Source organism: Octopus bimaculoides, chromosome 10 (genome assembly GCF_046866305.1).
Source record: "Octopus bimaculoides isolate indiv1 chromosome 10, ASM4686630v1, whole genome shotgun sequence".
NCBI lineage: Eukaryota > Metazoa > Mollusca > Cephalopoda > Octopoda > Octopodidae > Octopus > Octopus bimaculoides.
The window spans coordinates 94,639,496-94,661,757 of record NC_142937.1 but is presented as its reverse complement, the minus strand read 5'-3'; the positions used below and the strand labels follow the sequence as shown (position 1 = coordinate 94,661,757).

At 37.4% G+C, this 22,262-nt stretch overlaps 1 protein-coding gene across 7 annotated transcripts in view; it reads right to left on the bottom strand.

Moving 5' to 3' along the window:
* The window catches only part of LOC106876564 (high affinity cAMP-specific and IBMX-insensitive 3',5'-cyclic phosphodiesterase 8B), a 290,747-nt gene that overhangs the window by 105,525 nt on the left and 162,960 nt on the right, over positions 1–22,262 (bottom strand). For all 7 annotated transcript variants that reach the window (XM_089359035.1, XM_014925160.3, XM_089359033.1 and 4 more), the window contains one exon: positions 21,798–21,851. In XM_089359035.1, the coding sequence (XP_089215161.1) occupies positions 21,798–21,851 (54 nt within the window). The remainder of the gene's footprint in view (positions 1–21,797; positions 21,852–22,262) is intronic.

Genomic DNA, 22,262 nt, shown 5'->3' with positions numbered 1-22,262 from the left:
AAAAGATTTCTGCTAAATCCCAATGATTCTTCTACAATGAATTGGTCCTTAAGAGAGGGATTTTTTTCTGTGGCACCACTGGTTATTCCTCGTCTTTTATTTCTCATATTTTACTTGTTGGACTGCAGCCGTGCTGGAGCGATACTTCGAAGAGTTTAGTTGACCCTAGAATATATTTTCAAAATTTGGTACTTATTCTGTTGGGTTCTTTTGCAAAGCTGCTAAGTTACATGGATGTAAACAAACTAACACAGGTTGTGAAGTGCTGGTGAGAGGGAAAAACACAGATAAAGGCACACACACGTAAATACAACAAGCTTCCATACAGTTTCCATTTCCTAAATTCATTCGCAAGGCATTGGTCAGCCCAGGGCTATTGCAGAAGACATTTGATCAGGGTGTCACACAATGGGATTGAACCCAAAACCACACAGTTGCAAAATGAGCTTCTTAACCACACAGCTACACCCCACACCTACAAATCTAATGGAATGTCATATAATCACATAACTTCAATCTTTCTTTGCAAGATAACACCTAATAAAAAAAAAAACAACTAACCACAATCACCCGAAAAACTTGCCAGAATTTTATTAATAAAGCAGTAAAAACTAGATTATGTCATCCAAGTTGTTTAATGTTCTAGTTTTGAAGCCCTTACGTAGTGGTTGGCATGTTCAGCTTGTCAAATTTTTTATTGTGACTGTTGCTATGTGTGTGTGTGTGTTTTTCATTAATTTTCTAACTTTCAATTAATGTTCGTAATAATTAACTTCTCATCTGCAAACACATGTTCTGACCTGTTTCATTAACACTCATTAGCATTTGCTCGTTATTCTCCGACTTTCTAGAAACGTTGCCGTGAATTTGTCAATGATCTTTTCCTGAGACACCATTATTAGGCAGGACATTGCTGCCGCAGACGCTGCTGCCGCTACTGCTGCTGCTGCTGCTGCTGCTGCATCTTGTATTTATCTCGGAAATAATTACATACAAAAAATTTTGAAAAAAAAAGGAAGAAAAATATAAAGAGTAAAAATTAAAAAAAAATTAAATGTAAAAAGAGAAACATAAATAAAAAAAATATGTTCTGCTTTAAATGGGTCAAAATCTTTCTTTTCTCTTCTTTCTTCATCTTTCCTGTTTTTTGTTTTTTTATTATATCCCGCCTTTTTCACTGAACACATGCCCATCACCTCCAAACAAAAACACCACCAACAACAACAACAGCAACATTCTCAATAGCTTGTTGAAATGGATTCAGATGATGTCTATTCACAACTTGTCGGAAATAACAACACAAACAAACCAACACACACACACACACACACACACACACACACACACACACACATGTATGAATACATATATACTCATATATACATATAAATATATGCATAAATACACACACATATAAATATGTATGTATGTATGTATATATACATATATATATACATATATATATATATATATACATACATACATATGTACATACATATGTATATATAAATAACAAACACACACTCTCTGAAAATAAAAATCATGTTCCAAGCAATAATTATGAATTATTGTGGGCAGCAGTAAGGTTGTTGTTGTTGTTGTTGTTGTTGTTGTCGGTGGTGGTGGTAGTGGTGGGAATGGTGCTGAGTAGGGGTGAAGAACTAAACTGAAATCTGTTGGTTTTCACTGATGAATGTTAAATATGAGTTTGAGAGTAGTTATAATGGTGATTGACTAAATATTTAATAATGTGTTTGTCCACAGAGCACAGACTATTGCAATTATGTGGCGTAGACAAGTAAACACAGCTTACTGTGGTCAATAATATTTACTGATGGATTGGTTTTAAGTCTTCTCTTCCTACACACACACACACACACACACACACACACACACACACACACACACACACACACACATGCAGATTATATGTATGTACATTAATCATGGCACTCCGTCGGTTACGACGACGAGGGTTCCAGTTGATCTGATCAACGGAACAGCCTGCTTGTGAAATTAACGTGCAAGTGGTTGAGCACTCCACAGACACGTGTACCCTTAACGTAGTTCTCGGGGGAGATTCAGCATGACACAAAGTGTGACAAGGCTGGACCATTGAAATACAGGTACAACAGAAACAGGAAGTAAGAGTGAGAGAAAGTCGTGGTGAAAGAGTACAGCAGGGTTCACCACCATCCCCATGCTGGAGCCTCATGGAGCTTTGGTGTTTTTGCTCAATAAACACTGATAATGCCCAGTCTGGGAATTGAAACCGTGATCCTACAACTGTGAGTCCGCTGCCCTAACCACAGGGCCATTGCGCCTCCACACATACATTAATATACATATGTGCATGTATATATATATATGTATGTACATCAACATCATCACCATCATTGTTTAACGTCCACATGCAGACGCATGCATGTGCAGATGCACAGTTAACGTTGACCAACAGGGGCCTCACAGTCTATATATTTCATGTCACACCTTTGTCCTCTGCTCTCTCTCACCCTATAAATCCATGAGCCCTGTGTACTCTCTGAAGTATTATTTAATGTGGGAATCTCTTGGCAGTCACACAACCTGCTAGAAATAGCAGCCAAGTCTCCCTCAACCCACACTATGATAAAAAAAAAATGACACAGTGGACAATGATATAGAAAATTATGGTATGGCCATGGATGGAAGGCCATGTCTGTCCAACCAAGGCTGACCAACTGCTATACACTATGATCGGGTGGAATCGTTAGAATGTCACACAAAATACCATGGAATATTATGAGACAACTCCGAGTTCAAATCACACAAAGACCAATTTTGTAGTTCATCCTTTCAGGATTGATACAATAAAGTACCAGTTTAATTATAGGGTTAATATAATTTGTTGACAAATTTCTCAGTATGTGCTTATGTTAGAAATAATATAACAATATTTTCTGTTTTGTCAATGTTGTGTCGAGGCCCAAGACATATAAATAAAGGTAGTCTGGCCGTGGTAGAGGAGTTGAGTAGCCGTCATGTAGCGATTGAGTAGAGATCATCCGAAGGTGGTAGACAGCAGTAGCAGTAGCTTGAGACATAACAGTCAACAAAGGCTTCATGAAGTTCATATGGTACTAAATTGATGCAAGGTAAATCATGAGGCATTTGTCAAACCATCCAATCCATGGTAGCTTGGAAAACAGATGTTAAATGATGATGACACTGTAGAAGATGATGATGATGATATTGATGTGTGTGTGTGTATCAAAAGTTGATAGACTACTTTGAGGTTTTCTCCAGCTGGGCTGAAACTCAGAGTAGACTCTTAATTTCTGAAATCTAAAGACATCTGTCCTTTCTATGGAAAGTATTGAGTTCTACATCAGATAATATTTGCACAATGCAAAACATGTTTTTTTAATGTACTGCACAACTCCCATGGTTAATACCTAAACATATATACATACATATACATATGTATATAGGTGTATACATACATATATATATATATATATATATATATATATATATATATATACACACACATATGTATATGTGTGTGTATGTGCATGTGTAATACATAATCACACCTTATGGGAAGATATCACAGTGTGATAGAAGTATATAGAGGATACAGTATTGCGTTGTGTATTGTGTATAATCAAAGATTGATATATTTGTAAAACACATGACTTGAAAAACATTTGTAGATCATTTTCATTATATAAACGCATATCTATACACACATGCATTTATGAAATCAACAACAGTCTGTGTTGTGGAAGCAATAAGAACAAAAAAAATCAAAGTAAAAAAAACTTGTAGAATTTTTATCAATTGAAGCAATCCGAAATACTCGCGGCATTATTGTGAACAATTGTGTGGCTGAGATAAAATATACGATATATGGTGGTATACACCTAAGGAGGAAATATAACTATACATGATAAAAGATATCTTATATAAAGATATCGTGTGTGTGTGTGTGTGTGTGTGTGTGTGTGTGTGTGTGTGTGTGTGTGTGTGTGTGTGTGTGTGTGTGTTTGTTTGTTCATACACACGTGTAAGTAGATGAACTAATGCGCAGCAAATTACCAGAGATGTTTGGAGTCTGAATTAAAACTACATCAAACTCATGCTGTGGTATGATGCTATCAATGGATCCTCAATATAATTAGTCAACAGAGCCACACATTGAATTTAATTATATATATCTGTGTGTGTGTGTATATGTTTACGCGTATATTTTATGCATATACATGTATACATATATTTATGCGTGTCTATACACATACACACACGTATATGTATAGATATATATGTATATATATATATATATATATATATATATATATATATATATATATATATATATATATATATATATATATATATATATATATATATATATACATATATATATATATTTATATATATATATACATCTACACTCTCTGAGTGGTTGGCGTTAGGAAGGGCATCCAGCTGTAGAAACTCTGCCAAATTAGATTGGAGCCTGGTGTAGCCATCCGGTTGCACCAGTCCTCAGTCAAATCGTCCAACCCATGCTAGCATGGAAAGCGGACGTTAAACGATGATGATGATGATGATGATGATATACATATATACATATATGTGTGTGTATGTGTGTATATATAAATGATATATAAAGGGTAATGAGTAAACATCACTACATGTGATAAAACACGGGATAAATAATAAGAAATTATACAGTGAGAGCCCTTTCCTATACATGACAAAATAACATAAATACATAATATTACGTGTACATATACATATTTAAAGGAAATATCTGATGAGATGATATCTTGTGTATATGATAAAACATAATTACACAATACACAAAGTGCACCTACTGAGAATATGTGACAAAATATATTTGATAAATTTGATATATGATATGTATCTAATGAGTAAATATTAGAATAACGTTGTGTGATAAATGTGTATTACATGATACAAATAATATACATCTAATGAGAGAAAACAGCACAATACTTAGAACAACAAATATATATATATATATATATATATATATATAGCAATTGAAAAACAGGTCTTAATAGATATGTAAGACCTCTGAAAAGAAAATAAATTCAAGAAATAAAGACCTGTCACTAATTTGTACAATTGTGTGCATGTTATTGGCAGCTGGAGGAAGAAAAGATGTGAAGAAGAAGAGGTAAGAGGCTTATTAGTGTGGTGTCAGGCTCATTAAGTAAGAATTAAGAAAATAACGATTTGTTAAAGGAATCTAGAATTATGAAGAATATTTGGTGAGTTTAATGGAAAATTGTGACAGATTTGATAATTTTCTCATTTGGGAGGCAATGGAGGATAATGAGAGAAAGTAATTGAATCATTTGTACAGCTGTTTTGGTATGGATTGGTAACAAGGTAATGGTGGTGTGATGTAGGGTAGTGTAGTGTTGGTGCAGTATATGGTGTAGTAGTGGGGGGGGGGCGTGACTGGACACTCCATTCGTTACGACAGCAAGTGTTCTGGTTGATTCAATCAATGGAACAACCTGATTGTGAAATTAACATGCAAGTGGCTGAGTACTCCACAGACATGTGCACCTTTAATGTAGTTCTCAGGGAGATTCAAAGGGACACAGAATGTAACAAGGCTGGCCCCTTTGAATTACAGGTACAACTCATTTTTTCCAGGTGAGTGGACTGAAGCAATGTGAAATAAAGCGTCTTGCTCAAGGAGGCAATGTGCTGCTGAGGATTGAACTTCTGACCTTTTGATCATGAGCTGAATACAGGGCGAGGTGTATGATACAGTGTTAGTGTAGCATGTGATGTAGTTTTGAGATAGTGTAGAGTTGGTTTACTAATAGTGTATGGTGTAGTGTAGGTGTGGTGTAATTGGAAGGGTTGTGTGTTGTTGTAGGTTTGGCGTTTAGTAGTTTAGTATTGTTGTTGTTGTTGTTGTTGTTGTTGTATAGCTGCCGCCAGTTCTTAATCAACAGCCAGATTGTTAAACAATTCAGCCAGTAGACATAAACCCCACACCTACCTTCCCAGTTAAACCCAGTCTCCGCTTTGTCCACAGCCCCACTCTACACACCCTTTGACACGCAGTGGTGGGGCATAATGGATGCCAAGTGACAGTCGGCACATGTGACACTTTCGTCACGGTCCAGTCGATTCTCACACTCCAATAGATTCTGCACATTTTAACATGAAGTCATAAAATGTATGGGGTGCAACCTGAACTCATTGCACGCTCTCCACTGTCCAGTCTATCCCTTGCACACCTCAAGGTCCCAGCAATGGCCATTGTAGTGGTAGGGAAGGTGGACTTAGTCAGAATGTGACACTTGCTGTTCCTTTCTATTCACTGCTGGGGGGGGGGGGATCAGAGTTCTGAGGTTATTGTTGTTGCAGTTATTTCTGTGATGACAGAAAATCTGCCTCAGAAAGTTCCATCTGACTCATGTAAGCATGGAAAAGTGGATGTTAAAATGATGACAACGGTATTGTTTTCATTTGCTGTTGGTCAAATACGGTTCCTGTTAGTGCTCCAAATATCATTTTGCTTTAATTACTGCATCTACTATGCATGCTATGAACATAGTACGACATGTGACTACCAGTATTTCAATCTTTTCTATGAAGGATAAGTTTACCATATTCAGTTTGAAAGTTCGTTACCGTTTGATGCTGCAAAACAGGTGAGAGAAGATTTGTGAAATGCTGCTGCGGCATATGGTAGCATTAGAACTGCTGTCCACGGAATTCCGTGTCCTACTCTCTTCACTTTAGTCCAAAGTTTACCATCTAAATAATATTTTGTTTACGGAACTAATCATTGTTCGTCGTGACTCGCATTACTTTTTTTTGTCTATAATTCTTCAAGGTGTGTCTGTAAACATAAACTACACAGAAACATATGTATATGAGTACACATGCACGCACATACACATTTATACATACACATACACTCAAGCATATATGTATGTGGGTATAAACATATACATATATATATATATATATATATATATATATATATATACATACATACATAAATATATATATTTATATTTGTGTATATATATATATATATATATATACATACATACATACATACATACACACATATATATATAAATAATAAAAACATAAATATAAATGCACACACACATGTATATATATATACATACATATAATAAGAGAGAGCGAGAAAGAGAGGGAGAGAGAGATGTGTACACACACATATACATACGTCTTTATATATATATGTATGGGTGTGTGTGTGTGAATAAAAACGTATGTGTAATTATTCGCACGCAACATATACATACACACACACACACAACTACACTACTTTTTGTTTTCGATGTCTGTCTAGTTGAGATGATAATAATACAATAATGTTGGTCTGAAGAAACTTCCTCCGTCAGAAGACATCACGGTTTTATTTTTGGTGAATTGAAAAGTTTTGGCTGTCATGAAATGATGAGGAACCTCTCAGGGTAGATTTCAACAACTTCACACACAAACACACATACATTTACATACATACATACATACATACATACATACACATTCTCACTGATACCTGCATACATACACTCATACATATATATATATGTATATATATGATGATGATTATGATATATATATATATCATCATCATCATCATCATCATCATCAACAACATTTAACGTATGTTTCCCATGCTAGTATGGGTTGGATTGTTTGACAAGAACTGGCAAGGCCAGAGGCTATACTAGATTCCATAGTCTGTTTTGGCTTGGTTTCTACAACAGGATGCTCTTCCTGATGCCAACCACTCCACAGAGTGTACTGGGTCCTTTTTGCATGGTACCACCACCAGAGCTTTTTATGTGGCGCTTTGTTTTTAGGATCTTATTTCTATTGGGATGGGTGGGTCTTTTTGAGTACAGCAAGGCACCACATATCTCAGTCCTCTGTCATCTCCTTCATAAGGTTCAGCTTTTTGAGATCAGCCTTTACTACTTCATCTCATGTCTTCCTGGGTCTCCCTCTTCCACAAACTCCCTCCACTTTAAATGATTGGCTCTTCTTTATACAATTGTCCTCATCCATTTGCATCACGTGACCAAACCACTGCAGCCTCCTCCTCTCTTGCACTCTGTATCTATTTCCACTTTGCCCAACTTCGCCCCTTCCTTCACTTGCGAAGTAAACAGGAACGCCAGAAAAGCCGCCTGCTGCCGCCAGTCAGCGACGAGCATTGGCAACCGACCCGACCCGTCTTGTAACTTTGCCCCCAAAACACCAGCGCCCTTTCACACATGCATACTGACATCACACATCCAGTGCAGTATACCAGCTTTGTTCCACTCCAGCCTTCACATGTCCCCTACATTTGGGGCCCACATCTCACTACTATGTAGCGTTGTTGCAGTTCATACACAGACACTTGATATAAATCTTCCCTTTAATTCAGAGAGGGAGAGAAACCTTTGGTTGCCAACAGAGGCAAAAGCTCTCTGAACTTTCTCCATCCTCTTCTTATCCTAGCAATGGCACTTTCCTCATTACCATCTGCAGCAGCCTCTTATGCCATGCTTGAGGAGACCTATTGAATCAAGTACATCAACATCAACAGCAATATGAAAATCAAATCAAATGGAAATTGTAGTTGTGAGCCCCATGCCGGTGGCACATAAAAAGCACCATCCAAACGTGGCTGATGCCAATCCCGCCTTGACTGGCTTCCGTTCCGGTGGCATGTAAAAAACACCATCCAATCGTGGTCGATGCCAGCTCCTATGGCTCCTGTGTCGGTGGCATGCAAAAAGCACCCACTACACTCTCGGAGTGGTTGATGTTAGGAAGGGGATCCAGCTGTAGAAACACTGCCAGATCAGATTGGAGCCTGGTGCAGGCTCCTGGCTTCTCAGACCCCAGTCGAACCATCCAACCCATGCCAGCATGGAAAACGGACCTTACACGATGATGATGATGATGATGGTGAGGATTTTCTGTGCTGGCAGGGGTTGGATGTTTAACAGCTGGATGCTCCCCCCTCCTTTTTGGTACCCAGGAATGTGACATCCAATTCCTAAACCGAGATACAAATGATAAGAAACCGGGCTACACATATAGTGAAATCTGGGGATACACATGATAGAAATATTGGGATAGAAATGGTAAAAAAAAGGACCCTAACAGGTACACAATAAAAAACAAAAAAAAACAGCGATACACATTTAGATTACCAAGCCAGTGAAGCTATCCTCAAAGTTACCGATATAAAGAAATAAGGTGGGTGTGTTATAAAACTGACAAAGAAGAATAGGTAAGAACAAGGAAAGGACGAAAATTTAGTTTACAAATACAGGTCTTAAGATTAAAAAAAAAAAAAAACAACAGTAGGTTCTTTACATACAATTGACACCAAGGAATACATTAACTCTCATTGGCCTACAAGGAGCAGACGTTTATAGTGGCTTAAAAGGAAAAGTTTATCATTTATTTTAGTTACATCTATATTTATATCTACACACACATGCATGCAGAGAGAGAGAGAGAGTGAGAGAGAGAGAGAGAGAGAGAGAGAGAGAGAGAGTGAGAGAGAGAGAGAGTGAGAGAGAGAGAGAGTGAGAGAGAGAGAGAGAGAGAGTTAAACTAGATAACAGGTTTGAAATACAAAAGAAATGCACCTAATCTAATGAGGGCATTTTATTCTAAGTTCCTTTGATCTGTTAAGTACTTCACTTGAACCTTTTAGGATTTTCAATAAATCTAAAGGCTGAAATTTTATTCAAATTCTTTCACCACAAATATTTAGAATTTGATCATTTCTAGTCACACATATAATATCTTGGGTAATTTATTATTACCATAGTATCAATGAATAATCCAAACACTTGCTTATAGGATGGTAGTCTGCACACTTCTAGTTTCCTGCTTATTCACTTTCAATGAAGTTCAAAAGCTCTGTTAAAATCAATTAGATTTTACTAATTTAAATGGCACCATTTTGTAATTAACTTTGACCTCCTATTTAAGGTGTCTCCCCATTACAGAGGTCACAGTAATTTGTGCAAGGGATGTGCCTTTTGCAACAGTGCAGTATATTGAAGTTGACAATGCCATGATCTTTCAAATACCAAATATAGCTTGATAAGACTGTGATATTTCTTTTGTTAACTTGGCCAATGTTTTAAGCAACTTCTCTTGAAACTGCACTCACATACCCCAATATGTGATTTAAAGAATTGTGTGTCCTCAGGAACTGAGACAGTAGCTTAATAAATTAGGGCTTCAGCTTTGTATAAATGGCAGGGGAGATATAGCCCTCTTTTATAGAATTGTGGTTATCTCCCTTTGTTTTTGTTTACAGAATTTATGAAGGCTTGCTTCTAAGTGGCATTTTGCTGGTGATGATGTCTTACTGTGGAAAGCTTCTTGGTCAATAATGGAGATTCTCTCACTCAAAAACAATATTTAAAGAGAACAATAATAAAAATGGCAAGAAATTAAAATTTAAAAAAAAATAGAATACGGTGATAACAAATCATGGTTTATTAATTACTATAAATGTTTAACCAGAAGGTTATCACACATTTGACATTTATAGCATTTTAAAGATTTAATTATAATCATAGGAAATTGAAATAATGAATGTTTTAAAATGAACATACATCATCCTCAATACCACCACCACCACTAACACCAACACTACCACCATCACCACCACCACCACTAACACCACCACCACCACTAACACCATCACCACCACCACCCCTATTGTCATCATCATCACCGTCACCATCATCAAAACTACCAGTGTTGCCAGTATCATCATCATCATCATCATAATCAACATCACTGTCAATTGCCATCATCACCATGGTCATCAAAACCAACAACAGCATTGTTTTAATATCTACTTTTCTATGCTTGCATGGGTCAGACAAGACTATATTGAGGCAGATATTCTATGGCCAGAGGCCCTTTCAGTCACCAGTCATCACCTGTTTCCAAGCAAGGGAAACACACACACACACACCATGGGCTTCTTAAGTTTTTATTCACCAATTTTACTCACAAGGAACTGATTGACTTGTAATGCAGTGCAGGACACCAGCAGACAGAGACCATGCAGTGGCACCAAACCCTGAACCATGTGGTTCGGAAGAGCAAGTTTCTTAACCATACATCCTTATGCTCTCTCTCTCTCTCTCTCTCTCTCTCTCTCTCTCTCTCTCTCTCTCTCTCTCTCTCCCTCTCTCGTTCTGCTTTGATAATTCATTCAAATTTTGTGGCTTTCCATATTTCCATTTCTCAGATGCCCATAAATGTCCGTATCAATAAAACAACAGCCTCTTTATGGTGCCTTTAGTTTTGCAATTAAGCCCTTGTCTATAAATGCTCACTTGGACAGGATGCTAGTCCCTTGCAGGATTCCTCCTTTTCACCAGCTGAGTAGATTGGAGCAACATGGAATGAAATGTTTTACTCGAGAACACAACATGTCTCCCGGTCAAGGAATTGAAACCACAACCTTACACTCAATAGTCCCACTCTCTAACCACTAACCCATGCAAAGCCAGGCACCTCCACTAGAGTCTTGTACTCTGGGCACAAGTCAACCAGGTGCTTATGAGTTGAAGCATAATTTAGGAAGATTTATTGACAATCTCTTATGTAACGAGTTTCACAATTTTTTTTTTATTTTCCTAATTAATAGGATATGGAGAGTTTCATCACAGTTGTTTTATGGCTGTATATGTATGTGTTTTTGTATGTATATAGATATGTGTGTGTGTACGTACATACATGCATACCTACAAATACATACATACATATATATCATACACATGCATAGACACTCAATCTACAAATGTATACATGTGTTTGTGTGTGTATATATGTATATATATTATGTGTGTGTGTGTATATATATATGTATATATGTATGTATACACACATACATAGACACACACATATACATGAGTATATATATATATATATATATATATATATATATATATATATATATATATGTACCCGGTGCAAGCTATGGACACATAAGAGGTGCAGCAACATCAAAGGCAGGTTAACTAGCAAGTTAGTTTTTGTTTGTGGCAGATGTTCAGGTGCAATAAAGACTGCAAACAAACAGGAAACAACTTCTATCTCATTCCAGGGTGAAAAACTAGAGGTAGTCGATAGCTTCCGCTATCTGGGCGACCAAGTTAGTAGTGGGGGTGGGTGCGCTGAAAGTGTAGCTGCTAGAATAAGAATAGCCTGGGCAAAGTTTAGAGAGCTCTTACCCCTGCTGGCGACAAAGGGACTCTCACTCAGAGTAAAAGGCAGACTGTATGACGCATGCGTACGAACAACCATGCTACATGGCAGTGAAACATGGGCTGTAACTGCTGAGGACATACGTAAGCTCGCAAGGAATGAAGCCAGTATGTTCCGTTGGATGAGTAATGTCAATGTGAATACCCGTCAGAGTGTAAGTATCTTGAGAGAAAAGCTGAACATTAGAAGCATCAGTTGTGGCGTGCAAGAGAGACGATTGCGCTGGTATGGACATGTGGTGAGAATGGAGGAGGATAGCTGCGTGAAAAAGTGCCACACCCTAACAGTTGAGGGAACCCGTGGAAGAGGTAGGCCCAGGAAGACCTGGGCTGAGGTGGTGAGGCAAGACCTTCGTACATTGGGCCTCACCGAGGCGATGACTACGGACCGAGACCTTTGGAAATGGGCTGTGCGTGAGAAGACCCGGCAAGCCAAGTAAGATCGTTGCCAGTGCCCCTGGACTGGTTCTTGTGCGGGTGGCACATGAGATGCACCATTTTGAGCGTGGCCGTTGCCAGTACCGCCTGACTGGCTCCTGTAGGATTTTCGAGCGAGATCGTTGCCAGTGCCCCTGGACTGGCTTGTGCGGGTGGCACATAAAAGACACCATTTCGAGCGTGGCCGTTTTCGTGCGGGTGACACGTAAAAGCACCCACTACACTCTCTGAGTGGTTGGCGTTAGGAAGGGCATCCAGCTGTAGAAACTCTGCCAAATCAGACTGGAGCCTGGTGTTGCCATCCGGTTTCACCAGTCCTCAGTCAAATCGTCCAACCCATGCTAGCATGGAAAGCGGACGTTAAACGATGATGATGATGATGATGATATATATATATATATATATATATATATATATATACATATATTTGTGTATATATATCTTAGTTATATATTTTTTTTTTTTATATTTGCTTCATAAATTTTTCCTAGGCATTTGGAAGTTGTTTTCATGTTAAAAATAAAGCAAATTATTTCAGTGACACAACAGAGAATTGCAATAATTCAAATAGTAAAACTAATGATTTTAATTTTTAAAGTCCTGGTAATGTTTTCTGCATCAAGTTGCAGACAGATTGGGTTCCAGCATTTCATCTCATCAGATAATAAAGTACGGTAGAATAATCAATCACTTTGATATGATTATAGATTATTTATTGAGTCTGATGGAGTAAATGATTTTGCAAGAGTATAGGGGAAAATTGTTAATTAATCATTATAAATGTAGTTTAGGGTATACATAGACATATTTTGAACAAAATCTGGAGTTATTTTAAATTCTTAAGCTGAAATGTAGATAGAAATAGGAGTGAAGAGCAGCAGAATGTCAATACACACATCAGATTCCTCTTATGCCCAATTTTTCACCAAACATGTTTTTTGCCCTCCATTGTTCATACACATTTACAATGCCCATCCAGTAGAGCATGCTCGCTTCATTTCTTTCCAATCTTCTAAACTCCTCTGCATTTAGGCCCAGCTTATGCTTTATAACTATAACACAAAACATTTTTCACAATTTTTCCTTCCTCTTGAGGGAAAGGACTTTTATTGCCAGCAATGGGGGTAGTGGTTCCCTCAATCCTTTCCAACCTATTCTTACCTTGATTACTACACTTTCAGAGCAATCACCTACCTTACTAATTCCACCTGTTCGGTAACAAAATCTATTGATTAGTTCAAATGAGCCATGTGAACATTTCAGAGAGTCTATTTCCAATGAGCTCATATTGCACCTGTGCATCTGTCACACATGAAACTGACTTTAGTCTCCGTTAGTCCACCTGTGATTCTAGACAGATTACACACCTCATATATGCAGACACACATTTATAAATATGACATGTGTTTACATATATTTACATCTGGCCTTGACAAGTTTATCACTTCTGACAATATTCCTCCACTTTATTGTGATTTACTGCAGACCATCCAAGAACATGCCATAATTGCCAGAGTATTATTTGGATTAATTATGAATCCAAGGTCTTGAAGCCTAAATTAATCAATGGATTTAAAAAGACTATTTTCCAAACTAAATACAAAGATTTAATAAGAATATACAAACGATTCAGATTACACAAAGTAAATGCAAACAGAATTATATCTTTAACCCTTTCGTTCCTGTATTTCTATGTGCCATCCTTGCTACATTCACCCATCTTTTTTGGAAACATTCGCTAGACAACATTTGCCTCTCTACTCTCACCTTCCTTTTCAAGTGATACTTGAAAAAGTTGATGAGAGATTGACCAGAGAGGAAAGTGTTTGTCTCTAATCCTTTCAGACATGTCCACCAGATGCATTCTTTCGCCATAGCCACAAGTACGATGAAAATAACTCTTCCTTCCCATTTGAAGGAAGGCGGCTTGACGATATTGACGATAGACTCAATTGATAAACCGACTTGTCCCACATGTGACAGCAGTCGTTCGACATAAGATAGATAGAGAGGTAGATAGATAGATAGATAGATAGATAGATAGATAGAGAGAGAGAGAGAGAGAGAGAGAGAGAGAGAGAGAGAGGTAGATAGATACATGGCTAAAAAGATAGATAGATATTTATACATATGCATGCACATATATACATATACACCAACACATACATATTCGGTTTTACGACTGTACATATATACATGTATACATACACAAACACACACAGTCTTGCCACGTTGTCATGTCGTCTTTTGTATTCGCATTGTGCCAAATTCGGGCATTTGCTAACGATGTGCCACACCGTTCCACCCCTCTCACCACACATCCTGCACTCGTCACTGTTGGTAGCATTGGTAGTATTATCAATTCTGTACTTCACATGTTTGGCCCTTAATACTTGTACTTTTGCAGTGCAATATAAGTGCTTCTGTCTCTATCTTCAGGTCACTCCTCCTCATCCATAGCCACCGGTCTTCTCTATTTCTCATGGCATTTGTACTTCCGGCAAACTGACCGAACATTTTGTCTCCTTCAGTGTTGCTTCTTTTTTTCTGTTTCTTTCCTCTTTAAGTTTTTCCTTTTTTACACAATTATCAATATTAATGATGCCAGACGTCTTCACATGTTTCATCAACGGTTCCCCAGTATTTTTCATATACCACCCTAAGCTGTTTTCCTCTGCTTCCATACAGTCCTGGCAAATGATCAAACCTCTCCCACCTTTTCTTCTGGACAAGTACAGCCTGTCGGTGTCACTCTTAGACTGAAAGGCTCCGTGCACTGTCAATATTTTTCTTGTCTTCATTTATCAGTTCTTTCTTTGGCCAGAATATGATTCCAGCTCCATACCAAAGTGATGCCATCGCCCGTGTATTAACTGCTTGGCTTCTATTCCATCCAGACAAGTTTGAGCGCAGCACCAATCTTAGTCTTCAGAAATATTCCATTCTCAGTTGTTCTTCCATTTCCTTTATTATTATACAGGACAAGGCATCGTCTAATGGTTAACGTGTTGCATTCACAATCGCGAAATCGTGGTTTCAATTCATAGACCAAGTACTGTGTTGTATTCTTGAGCAAAACACTTCATCTCACTTTGACACCTGAGGCGTGGCACCTGTTCATGCTACATTGATTTGATGGCGGGAGTAAGGTAATGTCCAGCACAAACATCTGATCACCATAAAAAAAATCACCTGTGCAGGTCATTTGGCAAAAACTGAACGCTCATACATCGTCTTCGATGGGAGAGTGTCATTATATATCAGTATACTGTTATTACACATACATATTTATTTATTATCCATATCCATACATATATATATGGCTTGGCTTGCTTTTATGTGTCACTTTGTTTACATTCTACTCAGACACACACACATGTGTGGGCAAATATATGAATATGTATATATATATATATATATATATATATATATATATATATATATATATATATATATACATATATACATATACATATATATGCACACACACGCGCTCGCACACATGTATTAATTTCACTGCTTACGTCTATCTCTATTTATGACTGGATTTTAAAAGTCTTCACAAAAGAATTCTTTTAATTTTGCTCAGCAAGAACACGGACTCATAGGTTTCTGTCAGATTATATTCTTCAGATAAAACATATCCTTGGTGTTGTTCTTATCTCGACCAAAACACATACTGAGAATATGTGCTCACTGCATAGCATCGCTGCCATTTTATTGAAATGTAGCTTTGAAAACATTTCAAATATGTTAGAATATATCAGAATAAATGGCTGTTTTGTTACGATCATGCCTACTTATTTATTTATTTATATTTATATCTGTTCATCATAGTTTATAATCTTACAATTTCATGAAAAGTCACTCTGTTACTTGTTTAATGAAAAGATAGACAGTCATTATTGCTTTAACTAGGAAGATGATATGAAGATACAGTGCTGTGGTGTATGTAGTTGACACTCGAGTGGTGGTGGTTGTGGTGGTGGTGGTGGTAGTTAACACCAAAGTGTACAGAAGTTTTGAATTAACAACACAGTATACATTATTGGTAGGTTAACAACATAGTGAACAGTGGTATTCTGATTAAGACATTTACTCTCAGATTAAAATTTCTGCTCTATTTCTTTCCCATGAAAGAAACAGGAGGTCAATCTACTGCCAACATTGATAAAGAAGATGTGTTGACATGCTCTTATCGGTGATGGGCATATATGTACTGCTACTGTAACTGGAATATCTCTGGATGGTGAACAGGTATAGTCACATCACAGTTTATTAGACATGAGCTGCTCCCTAGGGTCACATGTGGTTCAAGAAAGAGGGCACCTGTCACTCGGATTCTCGTCTAATATTCAGTCTACTACGCGGCCATGCAAAATGGTCTGTGGAACTTCAATCCTGACATTTTGTAGATGGTTAATAGTGGCAGTCTTGTAGGAAGAGGTTCTCAGTTATTCTGTTTGTCAATGAAGATGAAGTGTCTCTACATTAAAGTTCCACCATAAATGTTACACTTTGCTATTTTCTAAGTTTGATACGAATATCACAGAATGCTTTTGTCGAAGGGGGTCAGGGGCATTCTTTTATTCTTGTGTCAGTCATTTGACTGTGGCCATGCTGGAGCACTGCCTTTAGTCAAACAAATCAATCCTAGGACTTATTCTCTGTAAGTATAGTACTTATTCTATCAGTTTCTTTTGCTGAACTGCTAAGTTACAGGGATGTAAACACACCAAAATTGGTTGTCAAGCGATGGTGGGGGGACAAACACAGACACACAAATATATACATACAAACATATATACATATATATATATATGCGTGTGCGTGTGTGTGTACACACACGATGGGCTTCTTCCAGTTTTCCGTCCACCAAATCCACTCACAAAACTTTGGTCAGCCCAAGGCTATAGTAGAAGACACTTGCCCAAGGTGCCACACAGTGGGACTGAACCTGGAAGCATGTGGTTGGAAAGCAAGCTTCTTACCACACAGCCACGCCTGCAACTATATGTGGAGCATCTCTGTTACATTATTGTAAAATTATGCTTACATTATTTTGCTGGAGCTAGTTGCAGGATATGAGGCCCAGTGGCTGAGGTGCTGCACTCCTGACTCAGAAGTGAATTGTATTCTTGAGCAAAACACTTCCTTTTATGTTGTTCCAGTTCACTCTGATGGGTTCCAGGAAGAGCTGGGAAGTTAACCCAACAGGAGACTGGCATACCATCCAGGGAGTTTGTAAGCTGAATCCCATTCTAGATGACAGGGAAACCAGGTTAAACTCATGGCAGTCCTGGTTTAGGACAAATGTTGCCGTAATTTAGCCCCATGAAACATCATTTCCAGTTGGCTATATGACATGATCTGTGTCCTTATATTTTCAAACAAGGGAATTTAGCACCCCCACTCAGCTCAAAACAAATTATTCTGTGCTGATGAAGGGAAATAACCCAGAAATTGCGATACAAAGATATTGTTTTTAGCTGTGTGGAGCTGCTAGATTCCCTTGTTTGAAAATATAAGGACACAGATCGTGTCGTATAGCCATCAGGAGACTATGTCTCTTGGGGCTAAATTACAGCAACATTTGTCCTAAACCAGGACTGCCATGTTATGTTGGCAAACAACCTTTATCACCAAAGTACTGTTGCTGAATATCTCCTGTTGTGAGATTTTAAAATTGTAATTTTCTAATGTAAAATCAATGAGTAACATTCGTAACATTCTTCTTAACCCTTTTGATAACAATCTGCCTGAGACTGCCCTCGTTCCAATAAGAAAGATTTCTTGTTTTAACATGATTTTAATCAAAACCTTCAATCAAACCTTCATGTTAATTTATGTTCTCTATACCTGCTTAATACAGACAGTCATTTTAATAGTTTTTCTTATATTCTTTTATTCTTTTACTTGTTTCAGTCATTTGACTGCGGCCATGCTGGAGCACTGCCTTTAGTCGAACAAATCAACCCCAGGACTTATTCTTTGTAAGCCTAGTACAGGTGGTGGTGGTGGTAGTGGTGGTGGTGGCAGTGTAGTGGCGGCAGAGTGGTGGTGGCAGTGTAGTGGTGGCAGAGTGGTGGTGGCAGTGTAGTGGTGGCAGAATGGTGGTGATGGTTGTGGTAGTGGTGATGGTGGCGGCAGAGTGGTAGTGGTGGTGGTGGAGGTGGGGGGGGGGCAAGAAAGTTTAACTTTATTTTAGAGAAAACTTCTTGTCAAAAGAATTCCTGTTTGCACCATGTGTGTCTTTTGTATTTTATTAATTGAATTTCTCTGGCTTCGATTTTTGCGCATCATGGTGGTTAATTCCTATAGCAGTGAGTTAGAATTCATTGATACTATTTATTGATTGATTTAAGATATTAATTGTTTATAAATGATTTAATTAGAGAAAGGGAGCTTGGACTTGGAGAAAATAATTAATGCAATATTTCTATGTCATCTCTAAATGCTAACAAAGCAAGTGATATCGGGATTTATTGATTGTAGACAGGAGTGGAGTTACCATGTAGTTGATACTGAATCAATGCTTTCATTATGGTGAATGGTAAGGATTAAAAAATACAAATTTACTGATGTAATTTAAATGTTACAAAGACTAACTAGAACACGACGAATTCAGCTTGGAGACAGGAAATCAATGCCCACGAATCAATGTCTTGTAAATATATGTAAAAAACACTTATGTGTAATCAACACAACTGTATTCAACGTACCTTGGCAGGTGAAAGTGACATATGAGATAAAAATCGACAAAAGGTAAGAACCATCTTCTTAATATACATCAACAATCGTTATATCATAACAGCAAAATTCACCCAAGTTCAGTTGAGATATTTTTATGATATTTATACTGGACTAACAGCATTTCACCGATGTCTCTAACAAGATTGGGAGATTTATGCTGAGAAAGCACCAGAGGAATTTTAAGAGCAAAAATTGACATTAATTGATTTTTGACTGCAACACAAGGTTACAATGATCCCATCAAATTCCACTGAATGAAGCAGAAAATGTGAAGATGGCAATAAATCAATCAGATACACACTGGCTGCTGATTCTTGGTTGAAAGAGAATAAATATTCAGGTATAATACGGTTGGGGGCTTTCATGCAGTTGACATTATGCCACCAAAGTGCAACCTCTACGTAGTTGCTCAACCTCCTATAAATAGCAGCTAGATCTCCTTCAAATGAAGTCACATAAGATAATGAAGTTTTACATTCACCATATCTAAATGAAGAAGGGATGTTTAAGGCTGAAGAGGTTTTCATCATCTTCATCTGCTCGATCAGAGACAAGCAACAACAACAATGCTAAACCAGAGAAAAGGTGTTGTAGAAACATACAGCAGGCAAAAAGGTTCTCAGAAAATGACAAAGAGACCATGCTCTGGACTATGCCAATCCAAACAGACAAAGTGATCAATGTTAATTGACCAGATATTGCTGTCAAGGACGAGTAGGAAAGGAAATACTTCCTAATCAAAATCTCAATTTCAACAAATGGTAATGTGTCTCCATAGGAAATGGAGAGAAATTATCTAAATGTAAAGATCTGTAAATAAAGATAACCAAGAAAACAGCACCAAATAAACAATCTCTAGACTGATAGACGTCTTGAGAAGGTGTAAAAACATATAAACCACCATGGCTGTGTGGTATGAAGCTTGCTTCCCAACCACATGGTGTTGGGTTCAGTCCCACTGCATGGCACCTTGGGCTAGTGTCTTCAACTAGAGCTTCAGGTCAACTAAAGCTTTGTGAGTGGATTTGGTATATATACCATTATAATTCCACACTAGAAGCTAAGTACAATAAAAGAAGAAGTTTAGATAAGAGTAAAAAAAAACCCAGAAAAACTAAAATATAAGAACAGAAACAAAGGACAAACTTGAAAAAAAAATCGGTAAGAAAAACCAGAAATGATTCAAGAGATGTGAACTGGAAGCCTGAAATGCAGCTACACAGATTCAATACCCAGTCATACAACCTGCATAATTAACTGGAATGGGGTATGTTTGTCATTGCAACCTGTCTAAATTAGCTGAAGAATATATTGCACAATTATTTTCAGGTGTCTGCAAGGATTTAGCCCACCATAGACACACTTAATCCTTGATCTGCTTCCAGTGTTATTGGAAACAAAATGTGCAATGCTTGGTTAGAAAAATGAAACTGTCTTTGAGAAGTTAAGGTGCAACAGGGTGCAACAGAATGACAGGTGCAGCTGGTTAAAGCCGATAGGTTGTTAATAGTCTGACAAACTGACTGAGGGTTCATATCTCATGTCAATGCAGGGGACCCCTTTTCTGGGAAGGACCTGATTGTTAATGTCACTATACAACAATGGCTGCTTCCAACAGGGAATAAACCAATAATTGGTAAGGCTTTACTTTGGAGTGATAGGTTCAAATCCTAGAGTGGGCAGAAAACTGTTATGGAAAGAGACCTTATCCAATAAAAATATATTACTCAAGCATTCAACATGTTGTAGACATGGCTGAACTTCACAACATCACAAAACAAGCTAACAGGAACAGAATAAATATATGCACAGTCTGTGTGCAAACAATTAAATAAAAAATGGTTTTTATATGGACAGAAACAGTTGCAAAAACAATAAACTAGAAGATTCCAAACAAAAATATTAATTTCAGAAATTACTGTATTTGATGGCAATATAAGACACTTTTTTACCCACCAAAAAAGTCTCAAAAAAACCAAAATCTTCCTGGGTCCTATATGCAAAGTTTAGCAATATTATGTGCTTTGATGCACTGGAAATGTTTTTTTCCTGAATATTTCCTGCTGAAATCAGGTTGCATCTGATACACCAGTGCATCTTTAATGCCATCAAATACAGAATATGATTTCCATAGTAGTAAGTTCAAATGATTTTTAACAGAAATTTCCTTTTGTTTTTACTTTTAGCCAAAAAAAATCTGAACACAACACTTGAACCTGGAATGTTGTTTAGAGTTCTTGGCTATAAAAAAATTACATCTGAGAAGAACAAAATGGTACTTACTGACAATTTGATATGCTTCAGTCGCATTGGTCCAAACATAGCGTAATCACAGGTCTGGAAAATATAAAGAGGAACTTTTAGAACAAAGAATATAATGTTTAATGGATGCTTTTATGCAGAAAAGTTTCCCGTATTAAAACTCTAAGACATTATCATTTAATTAATCCAACATCACCACACAGCTTTTCAATGCCTTTAACTGGAGAATTCTACCTTGATGCAAATATTTGGGCCAGGTTTCAGTGGCACTGGAAAGAGTAATGGAGTGGGGATGGAAACCCCTTCATTCTCTGATTAAGCTATTAAAAATAATCAGGAATTCAAATTAGCAAACCAATTAGGAGCTTCCTTAATTTGTTTGAAATAGCAGTCAAATCTGCCTCAAATCACACCATGCCATCTTCAAAAGAGAGCATATAGTACAATGTAGTACTAGATAGCTCTTATCCTGAATAACAGATGGAA